We start from the raw sequence: 24,309 nt of genomic DNA, 5'->3' as shown, positions 1-24,309 counted from the left end.
GCAGCCTCTCCTGAGCAGTTCCCTTTGGCACTTCTGCGGTGAGTGGGTGGTCACAGTGGCTGCATCCGTACAGCACGTGCCGAAGACTCCATACAGTTCTCTCTGCTCAGCTGGACTGCGGTCCAGTAGACTGAGGGTGTACGTTTTCTCTTGGAGGTAATAGCTTTCCTGAAAAACTCCTGGAAGGTGGCCATCCGTGGTTGATACTGCCTCAGCTTTCGGACGGGGAGGCCTTGGCTTAAACTGTTTTGTTTGACTTTCTACCTGTTCTTTAATCACCCATGATTGTCAGTAGATCACTTCTACAAGGTGTCTCCTTACGGGATTCTTCTTTCTCAGCAGTCCATATGTGGGCGCAGAATAGAATCGCAGCAGGTTACGGCACTGTCTGCTCCCCTTTGGGACTCCTTCCATTTCCTTCTGCGCTTTCATCTCTTCAGTGGGCTGGCCATTGTTGGGCACGGCTGGCATGCCAGTGTGGATGGAAGCGGGCTCTGGAAGGAAATGCTTCTGAAATGACTGGTGGTATTAAAGCTACTATTTAAAAGTGACCCTTCGTAGATACGTGGGTTATCTTTAGGCTGCCAGCGCTCTGCGGCTACAGCAGCCAGTGGCACTCGGTGGAAACTCGGGCCTGTTGCTTTCGCCTTCGTTTGTGTTTAGATATTCTTGCTCCCCAGCCAGTGGCCTCGTGACACATCTCCGATTTAGCTGCCTTTCTTCTGCCAAGGTTCGAGATGATTGTGGAAGCTGGGAGTGGTGTGCTGTGCCACAGAGATTATGGGGGGGGGGGGCACGGGGAAGGGAACAAGGGTTTGAAAAGCCGGTTCTGGTTCACAGCACTCTCAGAAAATGCTTTTGGTTTCTACCTTCAGTGTAGGCACCTGGAGCCTTTCTGTGGGCTCTGGGGTAAAAAAAGAATAAGCTCAAAATGACCCAGACGCAACTATGTCATGGTGACTGTAGGACCCTTCAGTCCATGACTAATAAGCCAATCTTCTTAAGTGTTGAATTTGGGAATTGGTGAATTCTTGTGGACCATATTAATTAGACTGATAGGGGAAGGAAGATATACAAAGCAAAGATCAAGTTAAAGGCTGGAATACAGATGCACAAGGCATGTATTCATGGGATTGAAGGCAGGGGATTCTTCTCGTAATGAACCTTGCATGGTGTTCAGGGCCTGGTAGGCCCTTCGGACGTGAATTGGGAAATTAGGGGATAGCGAAGTAGCAGTATCAGAGGCTTGATCAGTGCTCCAGTTTTTCACTCCTAGATATCTTAATCTCTTGGATTTCGTCCAGGCTGGGAGCAAATAGTCTAGAAAGCACCTTATTCCCTCTGTGCTTTTTTCTGGGGTGGGGTAGAGTACGGAGCTAGAGAGGAGGAATTTAAGTAATTCTGGACATTTTTACCTTTGGCTTTGGATGCTGCAATGCCTAGAGGCTGTCATTCTAAGGCCGTTGTCCAACAAATTGTAGCCCTGCCCATCTTCTGAAGGATTTATCTCTGTGATTTGAAAGCTTGCGGAAAGGGTGTGGGGGTGTGGTGGTGGTTTGCTGCTGGTAAGTAGAGCAAAGATTGGCAATCTCGAAGACCCGGTTACTGGTAGGGCACAGAAGGGCAGCTAGAGGGGGGCGCCTTGCGCTGAAGCCACCGTGTAGTTCCTTCTCCATTGTCCCATGCCAGGTAGAGCCGTTGGTTAAGGTTTCCTAACACCAGAATTTTCCATACAGAGCATGGCTAGGAAACCCTCACTGGAGCAAGCCATGCACTCCCTCGTTAGCCGGTGGAATGCTGGGAGACAACCCACAGGAGTCAGGCACACCTCTTCCCCCACTGTGAACAGAGCTTCCAGCCTGAGCCTTGGACAGATGGGACTACATCGCTGGCTCTCCTCAAACCTAAACCAGGAATGGCTTCCCTGAAATGTTTATGATAATTTACCGGGTCTTTTTCTCTTCACCCTCAGGCTGTGGTACTCTCTGTTACTCTTCCTGTAAGTGGGGCTTCGCTCAGACCCGGGCACTGCCAATATATGGGGTGGGGATACTTTCTGGTCTTTAAAAGAATTCCTTAGTAGGTAATTTCCATTACGCCTTGTCATCATTTATTTCTCTGAAGCAGAGAGTCAAGAAGTTTGAAGACACAATGAAGAAAGGGGTCATTATCTTCCCCATGTTAAAGAGTTGCTTCATAGGCATGGTGCAAGTGTTAAAGCTATGTCTTTGCTACATTCTGGGAATCATAAAAAGCACGGAAAAGACAGACCAATATTGTCTTAGGTCAGTACCCCACAGTGTTCTTTAACTTGTTAGTCACTTAAACACAGACCAAGTTTTTGGCTTTGAAATCGAAGGTGTGGCTGCTGCAATAGGGCTTAATTTACAGGGATTATTTCAGAGACAAGGAGTCAGCCCAGACACAAAATAAACAGATGGCACTTTTTTTTCCCCCTCTCAGCTTCAGCAGTTCAAATGCAGGATGACTTGGGAATCCTTATCACCTTCAGCAAAGCAAGAAGGGGAAAATGATGTAATTCACTCTTCCCCACTCCCTGCTGAAAACGCCATTACTTTCACCGAGAGGAGAAAAATGGCAGCAAATACTGGGGGCATCTTTTTCACTGCTGAGCGGGCAAGTCCTGCATGACTCCCCTCATGTGGCTGGAGTCGGGGCGCTGAAGATGTGTCGATCATTCTGGTCACCTTCACATCGTAGTAGCCGAAATCCTCACATCAGCTATCCAAGGAAGGACCCTCCATAAAAGCCCGCTGTTCTATTAATGTATTAAATAATTCCTTGTTTTAGGGGCACTTGTATTTTACCTCTTTCTTCTAACAGACAAACAGGCAAACAGAACACCTACTGTACCACCACAAGTATTAATTTTCTACACTTGTAAGCCGGAGTAGGTGAACAGATGTGACGCTATGGCGAGCTCCTCCAGGAAGAAGTGGTTTGCACAGACATGCTGGCTCAGTGACTAAGCCTTGCCTTAAGATCTCTGCTGACATTTAAAGACTTTATAGGCTCAGTCTGCTCTGAAAACCAGCATCATGTCTCTTCCCACCTCTAAATCCCTTCTGTGAGGAGAAAATTCATTCTGAAGCAAATACTCATCAGGCTTGTACTCCTCTGTCAATTACTGAGGCAGGTGGGGGTATATGACAGTGAGCAGAATAGGCTGTTCCTACCTTCACGGTGCTCCTAGTCTAGAGGAAAGACCTGGACATCCGGTAGCCAGACAGACACATGCAGGGGAGTGTATGCAGGTGCGTCCTACCTTAAATCTGAGGGTATGAACAAAGGTTTCTCTGAAGGGAAGGTGATGCTAACTGGGTAATGGGGTATCGGCAGGGAGGGAGCGAAGCCGTCCCTGTGGAGGAAATTCCATACTGAAAGGACCTGACATCCTGGAGCAAGAGAGGCCTTCCAGAATTGGAGGGATGACGAGGGGAGCCTGACGAGGTAGAGGTCAGCTCTACCAGGACTTGTGGCCACATGGACCACCCTGTCTCTATTTCGAGAATCATGGCAGGCAGAGAGGACTACATCTGAATGGGGATGCCGTTTGCTCAGTTCCAGAACGCTGGAGGAAAGGCACATTTGTAGCCATCAACAGTTCAAAATCCTGGGAATCCTGAAATCATTTTTTGTTGTTGGTATTCAAATTTGTATGTGATCCTATCTGATCTTTCTTAACTCCTGGAATATGTTTTCTTCTTGGTGTTACAACTTTGCCAAGTATCGGTTTCTCTCATCAGGAAAAAAAAAAGTGATTTGGGTTCCCTGAATGGGTGTTTTATAATGAGAGCATTTAGACTCAGTGTACTGTATTCCTGAGCATACAGCTTGCTGTCTTGCCAGACCATCAAATGCCCTTCACGAGGCGTTCCAGACTGACCTTTGTGTTCCTGTCTTAGGAGCAGCCTTCTGGCAGTGATACCTGGCATTGCAAAATCCATCACTGAGCCTTTGTTTAATGCCACAGATCTCAAATGCTTTTCGATTCTGCAGCAGTGCCAAGCTGCACTCTTGGATTAGGAGGCCATGGAAGGACTCCCATATCTATAAGCCTAATATAAGCTGTCATTTCAAATGAATGAATCATTTATGCTGTTGGAAGGAGTCCAGGGATGTTTGGGGTTCCTTTTTTTAGCCTGTAAAATTCTGAGCTCTACAGCTTTTATAAGAATAGTCTAATCACCACATTGTTATTTGTGCTACTCTGAGGTGAGTCTCTAAGAAATTCTGTCTGTTCCTTTTGCTGACCTCTGGGGTCATAGCTGCAGGCTGGTTTACTTGTAGCGTTTTCTCATTTGTCTTTTATGTCAGACTTTAGTGGGAAATACGAGGTTTTGTGCACCATTTAGAATGATAATCAGTTTAAATGCTTTAAAGTATTATGGAGTGCCTGACTGAGAATGTTGAGGATAAGCCCACAGTGTTGTGCTTCAATTTCTCAAGTCCCACTTAAAACATCAATGCAAGGGGCGCCTGGGTAGCTCAGTCGGTTAAGCGTCTGCCTTTGGCTCAGGTTGTGATCCCAGGGGTCCTGGGATCGAGCTTCCATGGCCTGCTTTTCCCATGCTCCTTGTTTGTGCTCTCTCTCTTCTCTCTCAAATAAATAAATAAAATCTTAAAAAAAATACATAAGTAAAATAAAACAAAATGTGACTGCTTTTACTCTGAGGTGCAAGATGGTCGCAAACCATGGACATTGTTAAAGTCCACAGTGCTCGTTGTGCTGCCCCTTCCTGTGACCGTCTGCAGTTAGGCTACGAGAGTAGGTGTGTCCAGATGATGCGTGGAGTATCACCCAGAACAAGAAAGATCTTTGAAAAGACTGGGGATTCTGAGCCTTGCACCTCTGGCTGTGGAGACAGCCCCCAATCCTGCCAGGACTGGCTGCAAGTCCAGGACTCCCTGCTGCTCCGATTCCGACCCGGGCTGCCAGTGTGTTCATGGGGACCTGGTTCTGGTGATACAAAGGGCACGCGGTGCCAGCCATAACACTGAGTAATGCTGGGAGGTGCCGTTTAGAACAAACAATGTGGGTGAGCTTCGCAGACAGGGAATACCTCTGGCTTGACATTTAAATTACTGAATTATTTAAATGAATGTCAGTTAGGTGAAGTAGACTGGCTGCCTTCTGCCAGGGCACTTCCTAGTTATTTGCACAGGCAAGTGTAAAATATTTCGTATCAGATGCGGTGCTTCCTGTCTGTCCTGTTGAAAATCAGTCGCGGACGGTGACTGTCAGTGCCTTGGTGCGCCTCGATGTGTCCTATCTTCCTATCACTGTCTGAGAGATTAGAGGTCCACAGACTCTTACCTGTGGCCCTACAAGGGATTTCGTGATCACTCGTACATTTCTTTTTTCTTTTTTTTTTTTAAGATTTTATTTATTTATTCGACAGAGATAGAGACAGCCAGCGAGAGAGGGAACACAAGCAGGGGTAGTGGGAGAGGAAGAAGCAGGCTCATAGCAGAGGAGCCTGATGTGGGGCTCGATCCCATAACGCCAGGATCACGCCCTGAGCCGAAGGCAGACGCTTAACCGCTGTGCCACCCAGGCGCCCCAACACTCGTACATTTCTGTGCGCTACCCCTGCCCCCCTCAACCCGCTCCAAATAAAATATCACAGGCCCACGCATGTTACGGTTATTCCTAAATTTTGACGAGACTAAGACAGTGAGTCATGGGCATTTTGGGGCCTGCTGTGTTCTTAGAATTGTGGATATTAAGATATGAAAATGCTACTACCTTGCTTTTAACCTTCTTTGTTGAATCAGTAATCCGAGCTCAGAAATCTTTTTGGCATCTCTTTGACTAATCCACTCCGTCGGACGAAGCTGCCAAAGTGGCATTTAACTAATGTGTGTGTGCGTGCAGGCATGTGCGTGGGACGTGTGGCCATTCTTACAGACCTATGAATTCAGGGTCTTCATTTATACTTGGTGGTATATAAAAAATAGATTCATGAAGGGCTCTGCTAAGTAGGTATATGGAAATACACAAATTAAGAAGATTAAATGTTGGTGAGAAGCACAATTGGAAGGGAAGCTGGCGAAGGTTTTGTACTTTTCTCATTAGCTAACTGCTGGAGTGAGCTCATGGTTCTTCATAGCAGAGATTAAGTTAATTATCACGTATCATTCACAACCATCTTTCTTCCCCTTTTTTCGTTTTCTGGATTGGGGAGGTGAGGCGATGAAAACTCTAGTTTTTGACACCTTAAGAAGAATGACCTATTTAAAGGTAGTCAACCCCAGGCCGTCTGTGTACCATTAGTGGAGGGATATAAAGATTCAAGGAGAGTGTTTAATAAATGAATGAATCCCTTTGACTTAGTTTTTGATCCCCACAGGATAAGATCTGATTACAGTTTCTAACCCGGGATGCCTGTGTGCACTGCATGGTTGGGTATAGTGAGTTGACTTTTACTGAAGATGGTATTTACTTCAGGCTGCTCAATTCTGGCAAAATTCTTTAGGTTACATTCCAGACATCTGTCAGACCATCCCCACATCCTGTCGAATGATAGGGACCTTGGAAGGGCAATCCACATCTTATGTCTATGGAGCTAGAGTTCAGTTTGATCTCTAATTTTATTTACTTTTTATTTTATTTTTTTTTAAGTAGGCTCTACACCCAGTTTGGGGCTTGAACTCACAACCCCAAGATCAAGAGTCGCGTGCTCCACTGACTAAGCTAGCCAGGCACCCCAAGGTTCTGATTTTAAAAGTAGAGTTCAGGGGCGCCTGGGTGGCTCAGTCGTTAAGCGTCTGCCTTCGGCTCAGGGTGTGATCCCGGCGTTCTGGGATCGAGCCCCACATCAGGCTCCTCTGCTGTGAGCCTGCTTCTTCCTCTCCCACTCCCCCTGCTTGTGTTCCCTCTCCCACTGGCTGTCTCTATCTCTGTCGAATAAATAAATAAAATCTTAAAAAAAAAAAAAAGTAGAGTTCAGTCTGAGTGTACATGAAAGGAATTATTATTGCTATCATCTTATTTTTTTTTTTAATTCACATTTTTTTATTATAACCACAAGATTTCATTAATTGTTTTGTACCTGGACCATCCGTTTCCATAGGTTCGATGATGAGCAAGGCGTCTGTTGTCTCGCGTTACCTGTTTGTGGTTGCTCCTACTGGACCACAGGTGCAGTGAGTTGAGGAATCCATACACCTCAGTCCCTTATCAGTCCGTGAACAGCTGCTCTCGTACCTTATTTTCATTTTACCCCTTCATCCTAACACTGACCCCATAGCCCCTGTGTTAACAGACACAAGCTCTTTAATGTGTTAGTATGTATCTTTGGATACCTTTGACTTTTGAAAATATTTAGGATTTTAAAATACATGTTTGTGTTTCAAATTTTCATAAATGCATTATTGCCTAGTTTTAAAATGTAGTATTTTAGATTCCTGCTGTAGATCACAAACAAATCAACATGACACCGTTAACTCTCCCCCTTACCCTGCCTATCCATTTCCCTCCAGAGTCATCACCTGTTGGGCAGCATAGTTGGCAACCCTCAGCCCAGCTCTGTGCCATCGAAGAGTGGCAAGCATGTCTAGACTCCCTAGAAATATTATCTTTCAACTCACTTTTGGCAAGTGTAAACTTTTTGCTGGATTATGTCAACAGATATATGTTTCTCATCCTCATAGAAATAGATTGGTGCTGGAATTTCTTGAGGCAGGGAAAATAAAGACTATCTTTTGGCTCATTAAAATTTTTGCTCATTAAAAATGTCTGAGGCTCTTGATTCTCGGGGGTGAGACTGGTGACATACATACCCTGTCAGCGGCTATTTTGGATTTTCTGCTTTCAGGCATGTCTTTGCTCTTGGATGAGCCCCTTGTGGTTTTCAAAAGAACTAGCAAGTCAATTATAAATAGAAGGCTTGTGTCTGTGTGTCTGCATGCACTTACTCTGTGGGATGAGGCACCCACATTACAGTGGGTAGTGAACTATTTTTCACTTCTTTGAAGAGGGAAGAAGAAAGATTAAGAACACTTTTCTCTTTTTGAGATAACCCACGTCTCTACACACACCCACACAAATCTGTGTAAATGAACTTGACATTTTCAAAGACCTTACCTTAAGGTCTCCTCTTGAAAGCACAGCCACCCGACCTGTTATTTTAAGAAAGAAGCAGTTATCTCACAGACCTGCTATAGAGGGTTCAAGAATTAAAAGGCAGTCAGTCTGTGCCATAGACCTTCGGAGGGAGCTTTTGAAAGCTGGCTTTCTTTACATGAACGCTGCTTCAGAACCTCTAGGACTTGGCTGTTTACATTCTATCTTCACTTTCCTTCCCGACTAGTGCAAACTGTTGGGACCAGCAAGTCTGAACTGATCATTCTAACAAGGGAAGGGAAAAGAAAGAGTGATTTGAAAAATTAGATTGCAAATGAGTGTTTCCTGAGAAAGATAATTAGGAGGTCTGATTAGGTGGCTTCACTGATGGATGATACCTTTCGGCCTCTTTCCATCGCACCTTGGACCTACCAGGTGTGGACTGCTCCTATGGTCCTACCTGTTACCTTCCTCTTAAAACATTGTTCTCTTCCCTCTGTCTCCTTGTACCCTCATCTTCAGTAATCGGTGCCAGTTTTTTTTTTTTTTTCTGCCAGTCAAAAATGTGGAAGCAGCTATGAATTTCCATTGTAATCAACATGAAAACTTCAGTGTTGCTACTGTTGAAAAATTAGTCTAAACATCTAGCTGCAAATATTGGTAAGAAATATTTGTAATTATAGGCTGTGTCCTTGGCAACTCTTTGATTATACTGGTAAATTACAGATAACGGCAGGAACACCAGCATTCCTTGTATTACTAGTTGATGGGTTAGTATGGAGTTGCCAGGAACTGGTATTAACAATTGCCATATATTTAGGAGCCTTCTTTTTTTTTTTACATAAAATAAAAGTGATGAGCATTATGTTCTAGAAGAATGTTTTATTTTGATGCAAGAAAATTGGGATGCAAGAGCCCATCAGGCTGAAGATAACGTGAAAACCACAGTGGGGGAAGTTCATTGTCAGAAGCCTGTGGGTACATGATAACCATTTTTTGGCCTGTATGATCTAAAAGAGTACACAGCTCGTATAAATGCACTCACATATTGAAAGGTGATTATTATTTGGTGGTTGGTCAAGTGAGAGATACACGATTACAAAATGCGGACATCACGGCCAACGATGATTCTTGGCCTGACTTCCTGTTTGGTAAAGGTGTTGTAATGGTCTTGGAAAAACTGTCTTGTTCCACTAATGGGAATAAAACCCATGTAGTGATTTTTTTTCCCCTTCCTCTTGCTCCTTTGCAGATGAGAAGCCCAAGGTGAACCCCAAACTTTACATGTGTGTGTGTGAAGGCCTCTCCTGTGGGAACGAGGACCATTGTGAAGGCCAGCAGTGCTTTTCCTCACTGAGCATAAATGACGGCTTCCATGTCTACCAGAAAGGCTGCTTCCAGGTCTACGAGCAGGGGAAGATGACCTGTAAGACCCCGCCATCACCTGGCCAAGCTGTGGAGTGCTGCCAAGGGGACTGGTGTAACAGGAACATCACGGCCCAGCTGCCCACTAAAGGTTCCCATGGACTTTTCTATTTCTAGATCGAGGGTTCCCATTGGTGTTGTTCTGATTCTTTGTGGGTTAAAGATGGAAGTAGCCACAGGGCTTTCCTCCTACTCTTTGCACTAAAGGCCTTGAGTGACAAGAAAGGTAGCTCTAGGTGAGGAAGGGAAAGGCATGGCCTTTTGGAGTCTAAAAGGAGGATAGATCTTTGGGTAAGTGAGCAAGGTAATGGCCACCGTGGGGACGGCTTGGCTGACCGGATCTCTCTTGGGAGACATGTGCAGGTGAACAGCTCCTTTTTCTGTCCAGGAGCCATGATATCATAATTTTGGAAACAGTTCTGCTTGGTAAATATTCATCTCTATGTTGAGTGTGTAGGAAGGAAAATGGAACAAGACTCTGGTGGCTGGGTGGAATGGGTTTCCTTCTTCATGAGGAAAGAGACAAAGCCTCACCAAGTTTTGCTCCCATATCTGATTTCCCAGTGAACCATCACTGAAGCTTGAAGCTGGGTCAGATTTCACACGAACCTGGTAGTTCATGTGGAATCTTCTCCATGTTGTATTCGTAAGGATTCCATATCCAGTGGAAATCAGTCTTCCTCTGAAACTATTACCCCATAAAATGAGCCCTAATTTGCTGTCTCAAAGTCCCTACAAATATTAATGTTCCTTAGGCTTTGTAGACTCATTCCAAGCCAGTGGATTCTCTTAACCTACAGTACATTTTTAATTGGCATAATTATTTGATTTTACACTCACAAAAGAAGAAATGAACCAAAAAAGTGGAGTGGGAGAGGCTACTGGGATCGCCCACTGCCAGAAATGGCAGCTAGCCAGGGAGGAGACAGAAAAATGAAAAAAAGAAAAAAGAAAAACCAGATACAAGATTATGCTGTGCAGTAGTTCAGTTATGATGATGACCTGAAGGCATATAGAAAATGTTAATTCTGATATGCAAATGGGGTTGAATAATAAAAGACGATTTTTAAAAGAGAGATTAAGTATTTAAATGGCTAAAACTAAAAGGGTACTTGATGGAATAAACTTTACTCTTAACCTTTGTGAATTAAATTGTAATTAACGGAGTCGATGGACGTGAAGAAGTATCTGTTCTCACACAAAAGTTAGACCTACAGCGTGGAAACTTCCTAATCTGCAGAGCACTCTGCAAGACTCTGAGTTGTAGCAGAACATTTATTTTCTTTACTTAAGGAATTTCTAATTCAATTAGGGAGGCACCATATTTATAATTTAATGTTGTATATAATTAGTTTTACACTTTATCGTACAAATGACATGTACCATGGGGTATTATGTGCCAAGTCGTTGATTAATTTGGATTTGGAAACTTAAAAGAAATGTAGAAAGGCTGTCAGGCTTGCGGAAGGATTGTGGGTTGTGGAAGGAGGCAGAGACGTGAAGAAGGCATGTGGGGAACACCAGGGCTTTTGGTGATACCGTATCTTAAGGGGTCTGACATTCAGAGATCATTATTGTTTGGGGACCTTTTAATTATGGACCATCACTATCCAACCAAGACATTTTTTTTTTATTTTATTTAACTCTCTAGGCAAGTAGAAAGTCTTTGTGTGTATTTGCCCGAGTGGTATGTGAGTGTTGGAGTGAGTGCACGGATGTTTGAATGGGTGATGTGATAATGCCGAGCGAGGGGGTGAATGAGTGATTAGGCGAGAGAGTGAATCAGTGGATGGATGTTTTGAGTAAAAGAATATTGGATAAGTGAGTAAAAGAACAGATGAATGAATCGGTTCCTAGGCAGAAATCGTGATGTGGAAAGATCAATGAGAACTCCGTGGTAGACATCCAAGATACACTGAGGAGAGGGACCACAGATTGGGTAATTTGTTTTTAACTCAGATAGCACTTGCTCCTAGGAATATTACATCATAATCTCTGTCTGTAAGGGCTAAGGATGAAACATTTGTATAGATCAAATCTGCGTTAGTAAGAGTAGTACCAGAGATTTGTGTAGTACTTCATATCCTCAGTGTACTTCCACATATGTGCATTAGTATGGTTGGTTCTTGGTGGATTTTTTCCAACTCCGGTTGTGCCGAAATGAATCATGGTTCAAAGGACTGGGCCGTTGGCCAGGTATTAGGAAGTATTTTAGTTTTTAACAGTTTGTGACTTGGGAGACCCGGTGGTCAGGCTCACGAGCTACTTGTTAGGTATCAGTTATGCTAAATAATCAGTAAACCTTGATCCTTACAGCCAATTGCATTCCTTTTCTCCCCCATCTCCAGGGAAGTCCTTTCCTGGAACGCAGAATTTCCACTTGGAGGTCGGCCTCATTATTCTGTCCGTAGTATTTGCAGTATGCCTTCTAGCTTGCCTACTGGGAGTCGCTCTCCGAAAATTTAAAAGGCGCAACCAAGAACGCCTCAATCCCAGAGATGTGGAGTACGGTACCATCGAAGGGCTCATCACCACCAATGTTGGAGACAGCACTTTAGCCGTGAGTTGGAGACCCCAGGGAATCCCCAGCATAATGAAAATGGCGAAACATGCTTTCTTATTTCCATTGTGAAATGGTAACCAGTAGCTGGGGACTGGACAGTGTGCACACATACCACTGGTCACTTGTGTCCTTGGCAAGCCTGTGTTGGCACCTGTTTAGTCTCCCCTATGTGAGAATACTTATTTTAGACAGACATTTCTGTTCAATGAGGGAGGGGTCTTATTGTAGTAGATTCTTGGTAGTTATTCTTCTTTTGGGAGTAAGGGAAAAGGTGCGGAGAATGGTTGCCCTCTAATTTTTTTTGGGGGGGGGTTGGAGTAACTCAGTTATTCTATTTTTAGCAATAAAAGTGCTTTCAGAAAAAGCACCTTTGCTTAATATTAAAATCACTTTCTCTTCTAGATTATTTTAATACCCTGTAATTTAAGGCTTTAAAACTTGACATCCAAAAAAAGCCCCTATTAAACTTTTCACGCTCCTGTGCTGCCCCCTTGTGGAGTGCGGATTTGGTTAAATCCATGCTATCCAATAGAAATAGATGTCCCACATCTGTAATTTTAAATTTTCTAGTGGCCACTAAAAAAAAAGTTTAAACCCCCCCCACCATACGTGATATTAATTTTAACAACATATTTTTTATTTTTTATTATAACAACATATATTTGACCTAATATATATAGTTAGTACCATTTCAACATATTAATCAGAATTTTGAATGTGCTATTTTATATTCTTTTTTGTTTTTTTGAACTCAGTTTTTAAAATATGGTGCATATGTTACACTCACAGCATATATCAGTTCAGACTAACCACATTCCACTTGCTAAAAGTCAACATGTGGCTAGTAGCTACCCTCATGGACAGCTCAGGGTCAGACACCATTGTATTTAAATGTTTTAAAGTTATTCTTTTGCGTATTTTTTCAGTGATGAAATCACATGAAAAAGTGCCTTCCTTTTTTTACTTTTAAAAATTGTCAAGTGTTAATTTGAAAGAAACTTTAAACTTTAAGTGAGAGAAGGGAACCACTTGCTATAAATAGGTCACCATAAAATGCAGAAGAGAGAATGATAACGTTCTGAAGCAATCCTATGCTGAGTCCGATCCTCCTCTGAAAAAGGTGAAGATTGGTGAGTGTTAGGTGTTAAAGACATGCTGATACCCAGTTGAGACTCTCCTTGTCATATTTGATGGAAGACCATCATGTAATAACTTTCTAATGTGACCCAGTGTTGTTTAATGTCATGGCCATGCATCAGCTAAGATCATCTTGTATTAAGTCTTGTTCTGCTAGATGACAAGCTTACGAGTGTGTGGGAGGTCTGCAGGTAAGCCTGCTCCCCACCTTCCTCTGTGCTGGAGAAAACTCGCCCTCACCGGTCTCTGTTGCTTGGGTGCTCTTCTTGGACCAACCTTAGCGAGTTGTTAAAACATTTGATGGTGGCTGATACAGGCTGAGAAATATCCCATCCTCCTGCCTTCCCCATTCTTGGGCCACCAGTCAAACATATATTTTTGTATGAAAAGCAGGAAGGAACCTTGTTTTCTTCCTTTTCCCTACCTATTTAGATTGTGGTATGGCGGAACTGGGGAAAAGAGGAGATGAGGACATTGTTTCCCAAAGTAGAGAAATGTACTTAGAAGTTTGTTTCACATATGAAGGAAAATTCAATGAGTTTATTGAATAGTAGCAAGATACGAGGCTGAATCCTGACAAAGCTTTAGCAAAGCAAGAGTCTAAAGTAGATTAATCAGAACTCCGTTCCCCAAAACTGCTAATCACCGTGGCCGATGATAAGAATATCTAGTGTAACTCACTGTGTAAGTAGCTTCTGTAAGTTTGGAAGAGGAATGGGAGTGTATGCTAAAAATAGTTTTCCCAACTCAACCATGTTAGAGGATAGTATATTGCGGTAACAATAACACAGCAAAGAACACTGTTTAAAACAAGTTGTCGTTATTGGTCTGTACTTGCTTATTTAAGTGACATGCTCATTTATGTGATTCAGCAAAGCCTGTCTCACTGAACAGCCTCCTATATTGAAAAAGCAGCCTTGGGGGCCAGGAGTTGAAGGAGATGTTCGTTAGTCTTTGGCTGATGCCAACCCCCTGCCTTAAGTCTATGAACTAGATTTAAAATCACGATTATACATTATGAAAAAAACACATTTGTTTAATTTTCAGAATTATTCTCTCAAAAAAATTGAATGAATAAAGAGAAAAAAGAACAGCAAAAGAGATGGTTAGGGAGATGTGAAACTACTTCATCTACATTCAATTTCTTGTTGATTATCCATTTTGTGGTTTTTAAGGATTCTAAATATCTTCCTTTGGATGTTCAGATTTTGGTAATTTTGCTGATCAACAGTACTTCATAGTGGTGCTCAGAGTAAGTAAAAGAAGATGAAATTCACACAAATCAATGTATTGCTTTAACAGGCCAGCTAAAATGTTTGGGAAAGAGTGAGCTTTGGGGAATGTTAGCTCAACACTACTGCCACCTGACCACCATCACCATGGGCACAATACTGTGTATTCCAAGTAATCCATTCCTGATACAAAGGGACGTCTATTCCTTGGCTTGCACTGAGAATCAAAAGGGAAAACTTATGAATGAACTAACTGGGAATTTTTTTCATAATATGTTCATTTTTAGAAGTAGGTTTGGAGCATGGTTTTATGTTTTCAATGAAAGTCTCACACCCCCCTCCCCCGATTTGTGGATAATTCACACCCAGAAATGACATTTGAGGGTTAACTTCTATGGTGCTTTTGTTCCTCACCTTCCTAAAGGGTAATCCATCCAGATGGCCCCTCTCTGCTTGAGTGTACCAGCTAGGTGACCCACGTAGCCACTGGAGACTTTGCAAAGAAACAACATTAGAACAAGGAACATTGTTTGTTCCTTGTTCCTAATTTGTTTGTTCCTTGTTAGAGTTCCTTAGTTGACATGTCAACTAAAGTGAATCCTTTTATAGATTCTTATGAGCAGAGCAGAACATGGTTAGTTATGCCCAGGCCTTGGACTTGAAGGCCCTTCCCCTCTTTTTCCTCTGCTTGCTCCTCTTTCTGCTGTTTCTCCTTGTGCTCAGCCCTACTTCTTGGACTTTCTAATTTGCATCTTTGACCTTGGCCACTCAGCTTTTTTTTTTTTTAATTAATATATATTTTTTTATTCTAAAACTCTCGACGCAAGAAAAGACAACTTATCCCTCATGAAAACCTATCATATATTAGGGAAAGGGCTAGCTTCTGGTTTTCCTAAGAAAACCAGCTCTTCCTCCAGTGGGGTTTTCCATGCACACTAACGGGCCCCCTGTCCAGGACTGGCATCTCCATGTGAGTTATAGTGATATGCATGCTCGTCGTCTAAACTGGGAGCTTTTTCTCAGTAGTTTCTTTTTCTCCTTGTCTTGAACCACAGGATTTACTGGATCATTCGTGTACATCAGGAAGCGGCTCTGGTCTCCCTTTTCTGGTACAAAGAACAGTGGCTCGTCAGATCACACTGTTGGAGTGTGTTGGTAATTCTTTTTTCTCTTCTTTGTGGGTTGTATGCAATATTAGCCCTGGCTCTAGAAGCAGGATGGAACTTGGAAAATCTGCCTTGTGTTGCCTGTTGCTCGTGAAATGACTGAGACGGTGTGGCTCTGTATCTGTCCCCCGGGACTTACGTTGGAGTGTCTCAGCTTGTTGGAATTCTTATCAAAGGAATCTATCGCTAGTTAGTATGAAGAATGGCTAGTCAAAAGCTTTTAGTTGCAAGTAAAGCCTTTGGGATGATGGGAAGGCATGAGAAGTGAATTAGCATGGCCCCTCCTGACTGCAGGCATTGAGCGATCTGAGGTGAGGAGGCGTTTGGACAGTGCACTTGCCTATGGCAGTTCTCCAAGCCCTCTCACTCTCCTGCTGCCTTTAGAAATAATGAGATAAGTTTACCAAAGCTACCTGTATAATTGCTTTGTTTAAACACAAGCAATATGCATTTCTCTATGGCCTCTCATTTTTTCCCCATCGAGGGAACATATTTATAAATAGATGCAATCATAATGTGTATACAGTGCTTGTTCCTTCTTCCAGTTTTAAGCTCGTAGACATTTCCATATATCTGTACACATCACAAATATTTTAAAAGAGTGCGTAACGATGGTCTTTTGAATGATCACTGAGTTGTAACAGGACTACTCGAGAAAGCTTTTGCATGTATTATACCTTTCTTTTGCAAACTCAGAATACATTCCCAGGAGTTGGGGTTCCTGGGTCAGAATTTGTGACATTTTTATGGCTTGTTTATAAATTGCCGATTGCTCTCCAGGAAGATGGTGCAAAATGCCTTTTTTGGGGGGAGATGTTCTGAGTTTTCTTAGTTTTACTTGTATTTGGCAGGTATTTGAGAGTCACGTGGTAGTTGTCATTAATTTCTTTTTGGGCAGCGTGCAGGGATGGTCAGAGGGGCCGTGATAGGTTGGCAGTCTCCATACTCTTTCTGATTCTCCTGGTTTCTTTTCTTGGCAGCTCCAGTCTTCCCATCTTATGGTTTTGGGGGGTAGCTGGACATCATAGCTGCCTTCAGTACCGGGGTGCTATTCTCCAACCTTTCTCTCTGTTTTTACGGAAATCAGGACACCCCCAAACTTGATAGTGGAAAGGGGGCTAGGCAGTGTAGTCTGAGCAGCAAGTGTCACCGGTAGGCACACAGGTGACCAGCAGGAGCCTGTTGCCTTTGCTCTGGGTCTGCAGCTACTGGGACTGTCTCTGAGCCACATGTCCTGCTTCTCTTCCACGGTGGACTGTGAGTGGAGAAAATACAAATGGAAACGCCCCAAATGTGCCTATTGTGTACAACCAGGGTTTTCCTCTTGTACTGCTTAACATCCAATTTGCTTATGAACAGGGGTATTTGGGTAGGAGTGAGAAGGCAGCGACAGGGGCCATTTACCTGCCTTGCTTACGCCCGCTCTCCTGTGCTGAGGCCGCTTACCAGTCACAGAGCAGCCACTCTCCCTATCAGTGTTCAGAGCCCGCCTCCAGGGTCCAAAGGGCAAAACAGTATTGCACCTTTAAAAACACACACTGTTTCTGGTAGTGTAGATATTCTTGAGCATTTTTGGAAATAGCGTAAATTCAATTATAGCATTTTGTTGGTTCAGTGCTAAAGACTTTCATAAAAGCAATGCCATTTCGGTAGCTTATAGTTAGCGTTCGTGTGGTGCGGCCCTGAATAAAAATGTATGCGATGAACTGCTTGGATAGTATGTTACCATTTGGGGTCAAAGTTGGACTAGATGAGTTGTTACCAGATAGTGATTTGTGAACCCCCCCAAATTTCAGATACCGTATGGATTCCCATGGGGGCTCTGTGCCCCATACGTTTGGGCAGTTCTGCTTCTGTTTTTAGGAACTTCTGAATAAGGTTGCATTTCTAAAAAGCATTTGACAACTTAAAAGCATTTGAAAACCATTGAAGTAGGTTTCTATTTTAAATCTGTCTACTTATCCTGACATCCATCTCTGTTTTCTTTAAAAAAGAAAAAAAGAAAAAAGGATTTAAGGCAACTTTATAGTAATGTGTACAATTCTCCGGGATATTTTTTCTCTCCTTCCTAATGAGACTGTGAGGACAAAGGGCAAATAAAGATACAGACTGTAACCAAAGGCAGGAGAAGATCAGCATACTGTTTTCCAGTAGCCTGTTTCGTAGTATCTTACTAAGCACTGGCCTTCATCTTGGACTACAAATGCTGGGCAATTGCTATGACTGTATTAAAATGAGTCCTGCTCTAAATACTATTTTTGCGACCTGACAGCAGCCCACAATGATGACTTACTGGCCACATTTAACATCCTTTTGGATTAGTCATTGGTATTTCGTAAGGATACTGTTTGTCAGGAGGGAGTCTAGATTGAGTGGTTTTGATTTTGTGTCAGGACCTAAGCCTCTGGATAGACGTGCTTTCTTTCTCCATGTTTGGGTGCTCGTGGCTTAGTGTTTGAGCAAAGAGCTGTCTTCCTGTGCGTGCAGGTGGGGCTGCAGCTGCTCATTACGAGCCGTGGCTCCCAGCAGCCCCTTGCCTGGGAGGAGGCCCTGCTGCCCTGCAAGGTGTATCTCCCGCTGCATCGTTATCTAGGCGCCGCGTGCGTCTTTGCCCTGATTATACCCGGTGTTGATCCCCATGGTCTCGTGGTAATTACCTCCTCCTCCCAGCCTCCCTGATCACCCCTACCTGTAACGAAGGAGAGGAACCGAGGAGGGAGCCTGTCGCTGCCAGGCTGACAGTTGAGCTGCTGCCGCAGGAGGGGCATGCACCCCCCCAGAACCGATCACAAACTAGAGTCACCGCGTTTTGGGAAATGCTGTCTCCAAGGGGCCCTTTCGGTGTGGCCCACTTCTGGCGTCTCGGGCGCTAACAAGCAAATACCCATGACCAATGTCAGGAATCAGAACTGTTCTGGGATTATGTCTTTAAGACTGCAAATCCTCTTTTGAAATATATCCTCAGCCAAGAAATCCTGTAGGGAAGGTAGTGGCTGCTTGTCGGTCCCCTCCACAGCATCGTTGTGTGTGTGTGTGTGTGTGTGTGTGTGTGTGTGTGTATTTCTTTGGATCCTTCAGAACACAGATCTCAAACTTAATCATCTCCCTTATGAAAACCATAAATGCATATGTAAATACGTAAATTTGGACTCCCAAGAAAATGTCCGCGTTGATATCGTATGAAGAGAAGGAAATCCAGTCAGCTATTCGATTTAGCCACATGTGCTTTGTGTGTGTGTGGGGGGGGCTTTCAGCACATTGGAATCTAATACTCTGTACCATTTTGTTAGTTTTTGTTTTTTTTTTTTTTTTAAAGATTTTATTTATTTATTCGACAGAGATAGAGACAGCCAGCGAGAGAGGGAACACAAGCAGGGGGAGTGGGAGAGAAAGAAGCAGGCTCATAGCGGAAGAGCCTGATGTGGGGCTCGATCCCGTAACGCCGGGATCACGCCCTGAGCCGAAGGCAGACGCTTAACCGCTGTGCCACCCAGACGCCCCCCATTTTGTTAGTTTTATTAACTTTGGTGCACTTTTAAAAACCATATATGTTTCATACCTTTTAATTGAGGAATTTAGCTGTAAGCCTTGTAATTAGCAGCTAATTGTACGATGTAGATACTGAGGGTTTTGGATTTGCTATGACAGTGGGTGGCTGGAGGGGTGGGTTCCACCTCGCTTTTGTGTGTCTTCACAGGCGAAGGTTGTGGTGTTTAGATCCCTAAATTAGGTTTTTTCAAGTATACAACAGGAGGGGGTAAGAGTTGTGGGCAAGAAATGTGTTGGCTCCCTCTCCTGTCCTGCAGTCCCATGTCACCTCTGTGTTGCTCTCCCCAGGCAAAGGCAGGTATGGTGAGGTGTGGAGGGGCAGTTGGCAGGGGGAGAACGTCGCTGTGAAGATCTTCTCCTCCCGGGATGAGAAGTCATGGTTCAGGGAAACAGAATTGTACAACACTGTGATGCTGAGGCATGAAAATATTTTGGGTAAGTACTAAGATAATCCCCTCATTAATTTTATCTAGACAGAAATAATTGCCTACCTTTGCCCTCTCCGATTTGGTGTGTGTGTGAATTTGCAAGTCTCCCCTGAAAAGTGAGAATAGGAATCATCAGCATTGATATCAGGTTTAATTTTCTTTTAACACTAATTTCTTGCTTAAACCTGCAAAGAAGCTGAGTTTGAAGATTCTCTGGATGATGGAAATGAAACCATTATTGCTAATTCTTATTCTGTAGGTTGTTATTTAAGCAACAAGAATTTACCCCATATTGTTCACTTCAAGGCTTCCTCCGTTGTTCTACTTACCGCACCCTTTTTGAATATTTATTGAATCAAACTAAGAAAGCTCTTTGGACGATTTCCTAGAGATTCACAGCTCCCAGGGACATCGTAATTAAATGCACGTTCCCTCAAACTCGGCATGGTTTTTAAAGCCCAGATTTACAGAGGGATTTAGCATCCATTTTAATTTGGAAACTAAAGCTTAGAACCATTTGTGAAATTTGTGAAGAGCCCACTGAAATACTGCCGTGGAGGTATAAGGGATGAGAACGCCCTTGCTCCCTTTGACTTCTCTGTTTTCGGAAAGGTTTTCTCAGTGTGTTTATACTAATACATGGATGATGAATGCTGCTCAGAGTGCCTCTTTAATAGTGGATATAAAGTTTATAGAGAAACTGACTCTACAGGACAGTGCTGGCCACTTCCTGGTGATTGGAGGAGATTGGCTCATTGGAAGGCCATTGCTGGGATTTGTTTCTATTCCGTTACTGCCAATTGAGTATTAAACCCGAGTCAGGTTGTCTGCCAAGAACGGTTCGACAGTTGTCTAAAGTTTTGCCTTAACAGTGTGGCGCTGTGTTCCATCTTCGAGTTGTGTGTTCTGCAGTTGTCTTCTCCCCTTGCCTTAGCTGTGGGGCCTTAGTTGTCACCCAGTCCTCCTCGCTCCTGTCGTTGCTTTTGGTCTCCCGTCTCCAGTCCATCTTGCTACCCTGAGTTATCTTTCACTGGGTAGCTGAGATACTCCTTAGAGTGTCTTTGACGACTCCTCCATTGCCTAACATTTGTGTCTTCTGGGCCTGGCATTCCAGGCTCCTTATTTGTTGGGGTCCCAAGGAGTCTCCAACACTCTCTACAAATACCCCCAGATGGCAGCCACTTTGGATATTTGCCATCACTTGGGATCGCCATGAACATTGAGGTGTCTGTGCCTTTGTTCGTAGTCCCGATCACCCCTGATCCCCACCCCGCACTCCAGCCACCCCTCCTCCCGTCACAGTGTCTCAATTCCCTTCCAGTTTCTCCCAGTGGATTTACTTGCGCTTTTCTGCACCCCCTCACTTTGCAGCCGAGCTGTGCATCCGATCGCACGCAAGCTTGCGTCACCGTTAGGCGTGTATGTGTAACAGCAGTGATCGTTACCGTGCAGGGAGCACTGTTTGAGGTGCATCACATGCGTTTTCTCCATTTGGCTTCCCCGCCACTGTAAGGGGGTAGGTGCTCTTGTCCGTCTCGTTTTAACTGATGAGGAAACCAAGGTGGGAGGTTAGCAGCCCCCATCAGGTCAGCTCGTGGAGCTGAGACACACTGGGCATGTGTCTCTTAACCACAGTTCTGCACTCTCTGTGGTAGTTAGCGAGTGGAATTGTGATTCTATAGTGAGAGCATGAGATGAAGATTCCTCCACAGCCAAAATTACCCTCAAATGTCCCACGTTTCCCTCTGACACTGGGACAGACAGGTCGAGCCGCAGGTAAAGCGTCAGTTGCGTTAGAAGCCGTGGTGTACAGGAAGGAGTTCTCTTTAAACAGTGGAATGACTCCTTTGGGGCAGGGGCACATACTCTTTAGAAGTATGTGGGGTCTGAGATTCATTAAAGGAAGGGCATGTTCAGGCACCTGTTCTCGTTCTCATGGGCTCACAGGTTCATTGAGCAAAATGTGCTACATATTGCTGGGCTATGCAAACAGTCACTTTGTCAGTGCCCTTGAGTTAAATGAACTGTGATACCATTCCACTGTCCACTGAGGGCAAGAATCACTTCCATGGTTTTTGCCTTCACACGCAGTACTAAGGACAGTACCTTGTACATGCTAAGTGTTCGGTAAATATTTATTAACTTGGATTTAATCATAAGAGAAATCTGTAAGTCACCTTTGCAGTATGATTCGTGTGAGAGGTGAGGTTCCCTTAGTGGGACCACATAGGGCAAAACATTGTTCATTTCTTATTACCCGGTGATCCAGGGAAATTCTGTATTCATGAGGTCTTTCTACCTTCATCATACTTAAGCTATATGGACTGATTTTACTGTGTAGTTCTTTTGAGTTTAAGAAAGCTCATAGAAATGCACCAGTTTTTTTGTTTGTTTGTTTTGTTTGTTTTGGGTTTTGGTTTTTTGGGGGGCGAAACTTGGCTAAAGTTCTTTCCTTGCTTTACCAGTTTTCTGGATGTAGAGACTTCAAGGCTTTCTGTGATCATTTCCTTTTCTGTCAAAGGAGCATCTTGTATCAAATACTGGATCATGATTTCCCTCCTACCCTGGAGTATTGCTAACTCTAGCCTCTCAAAATAAATAAATCACACACACACACATCTACACATATATGCATACATATAAAACTCTGGGCCCTCATTGTTTATCCTCCTACAACAATATCTTTCAAATGACTAGATTTGGCTTTCAACTCTTCCTTCCGCTCTGTCTGGTATAGAAGTCAACAGACAAGGGGAGTAATGGAGGCTGTGCTGGGTGGTGGCAGGAACAGTGGCCAGGGGATTGGAGACGCTGGTTTCTACTCTCAGCACCTCTAACAGGCCCACTCTGTGACTTTGGGGCAAAGTTATCTGTTTCTGAGCATTCTTTCGCTCATTACTAAGACCAAGGGAGTTGAGTTAATGTGAGAATTTTACTCCAAAGTCTCACCTTACATGCTTTTAAAAACAATGGTAGTAAAATATAAAGCTTACTATTTTAATCATATTAAGTGGAGAGTTCGGTGACATCGGTACATTCACACTGTGTAGCCGTCACCAGCCTCCGTCTCTAGAACTACCCCGTACTCTGGAGAGGTACCGCCTCAACATTTAATCAGACTTCCCTGAGACCCGGTGGCAGTCAAGGACGTTACCCGCAAAAGATATTACATTGCAGAATTGTTGTGGTTTTAATTGAACCCTGAGCTATTCTGAAATGTAATAGTAACCAGCTATTCTTGATACTTCCTGTGTTAGGCATCATATGAAGCACTGTACCTATAATTAACTCTTCTATTCTCAAAGTACCCCTTTTGAGGTTGCTGATGACGTTATCCTTATCTTACAAATGAGGAAACCAAGGTGGAGATTTTATAGGACTTGTGTGAGGTCACCCAGCTCGGAAATGGTGGAGCCAGTCTTGGCAGCCAGCGGTCCAGCTCTGGGGCCCCGTGCTCTGCAGCCCCCGGGCCCACTTTGTGATGGCCTCAGTCCTCAGCTGTCATAGCTGCCCGGGGCCTGGCTCCTGGGAGAGTCGCCAGGGACAGGCTCACAAGGGCCATGGATGACCTCACTTAAGATTTTGGGTTTTATTTTCCTTCCTGAGGAGCCTAGAAGGATGGCTTTGGCCGTTAAATTAAGAGGCTTTTGCTCTAATCACTTTCCCTCCCCGTTATGAACACATCCAATGGCTGTGCCAGTGTTCAGCCTTCACTAACACTAGAGTGCTTTGACTGAAAACGCAAAAATGCCATTAAAATGCTCTAGCATTTTGAAACAAATGTAGTTCTGTAATTCACACTTGGGAGATAAACAGTTAAAAAAAAATCCTGCCTGTTAAAAAGTTATTTTTCCGGAAGGTCTAGAGCATAATTAACGGGACAGACAAAATCCTCCTCTAAGACCTAAGGGGCTTAGGGAAGGTGAGAGCATAAATATTTATTTATTATTTATTTATCTATTTATTTATTTAATCAGAGGCTCTTCTCCCTTGGGCAGAGAAATCAGTAGAGGCTACATAAATACACAACAGTAATTTCATTTCTTTTGAGTGGTACTTATAGTTTAGAATATTTATTTTTGAAAGCCATTAACAGTTCATATCATTTGGTTTAAAATGATAAAGTAGAAATGTTTTCTTTAGTAAGAATAACTAGCAACTGAGTACACATTTCGATTATTCGTATCATGGCCAGTGAAGGGCCCCAAGAGAAATCGCTGTGGGGCCACAGAGATGGACTGGAGACAAGGATGGAGTGAGAGTCTGAGGCTGCCCGTGGGAACTGGCTCAGAGGGCGAGGGAGAGAGATGTAGGGGTCCAGGTGCGGAAACTACTTTGTTCACTTCGCAGATGTCCACTGGATACAAGTGTCACATTGTCTTTCTCTGAGTAGAAGTCAGCCTGTTTGGGGGCGGTCTGGCATTGTGGGTAAGAGTATGGGTTCTAGAGCCAGGCTTTCGGGGACCATTACTAGCTTTAATGTTGGCGCTGTCATCTGCCTCCTTCCTGTGTATTGGAGGATCTCGTGCAGAGTGTGTAGAAGAATTGTGCCTGGCACCTTGTTAGTCCCAGTAATTACTAGCTGCTTCTATTGTTGATGATGACGATGATCAAATAGGGGACACTTCTTTCTTCCCAGAGTTTCCTGCACAAGCTGTGGTGTGCCCAGGTGGCCAGCACCAAACTTGGGATCAGCGACAACTTAACTGACGTGATGCGT

The 24,309-nt window shown here is 43.7% G+C and overlaps 1 protein-coding gene across 6 annotated transcripts in view; it reads left to right on the top strand.

The window, feature by feature from the left end:
- Positions 1–24,309, top strand: part of ACVR1 (activin A receptor type 1) — a 128,835-nt gene that overhangs the window by 77,839 nt on the left and 26,687 nt on the right. For all 6 annotated transcript variants that reach the window (XM_026492757.4, XM_057317917.1, XM_026492754.4 and 3 more), the window contains 4 exons: positions 9,342–9,605; positions 11,863–12,074; positions 15,502–15,601; positions 19,450–19,596. In XM_026492757.4, coding sequence (XP_026348542.1) covers positions 9,342–9,605; positions 11,863–12,074; positions 15,502–15,601; positions 19,450–19,596 — 723 coding nt within the window. The remainder of the gene's footprint in view (positions 1–9,341; positions 9,606–11,862; positions 12,075–15,501; positions 15,602–19,449; positions 19,597–24,309) is intronic.

The sequence above is a fragment of the Ursus arctos genome, unplaced genomic scaffold (genome assembly GCF_023065955.2).
Source record: "Ursus arctos isolate Adak ecotype North America unplaced genomic scaffold, UrsArc2.0 scaffold_1, whole genome shotgun sequence".
NCBI lineage: Eukaryota > Metazoa > Chordata > Mammalia > Carnivora > Ursidae > Ursus > Ursus arctos.
The sequence above is the reverse complement of the archived record's forward strand: the minus strand, read 5'-3'. Positions and strand labels throughout refer to the sequence as shown.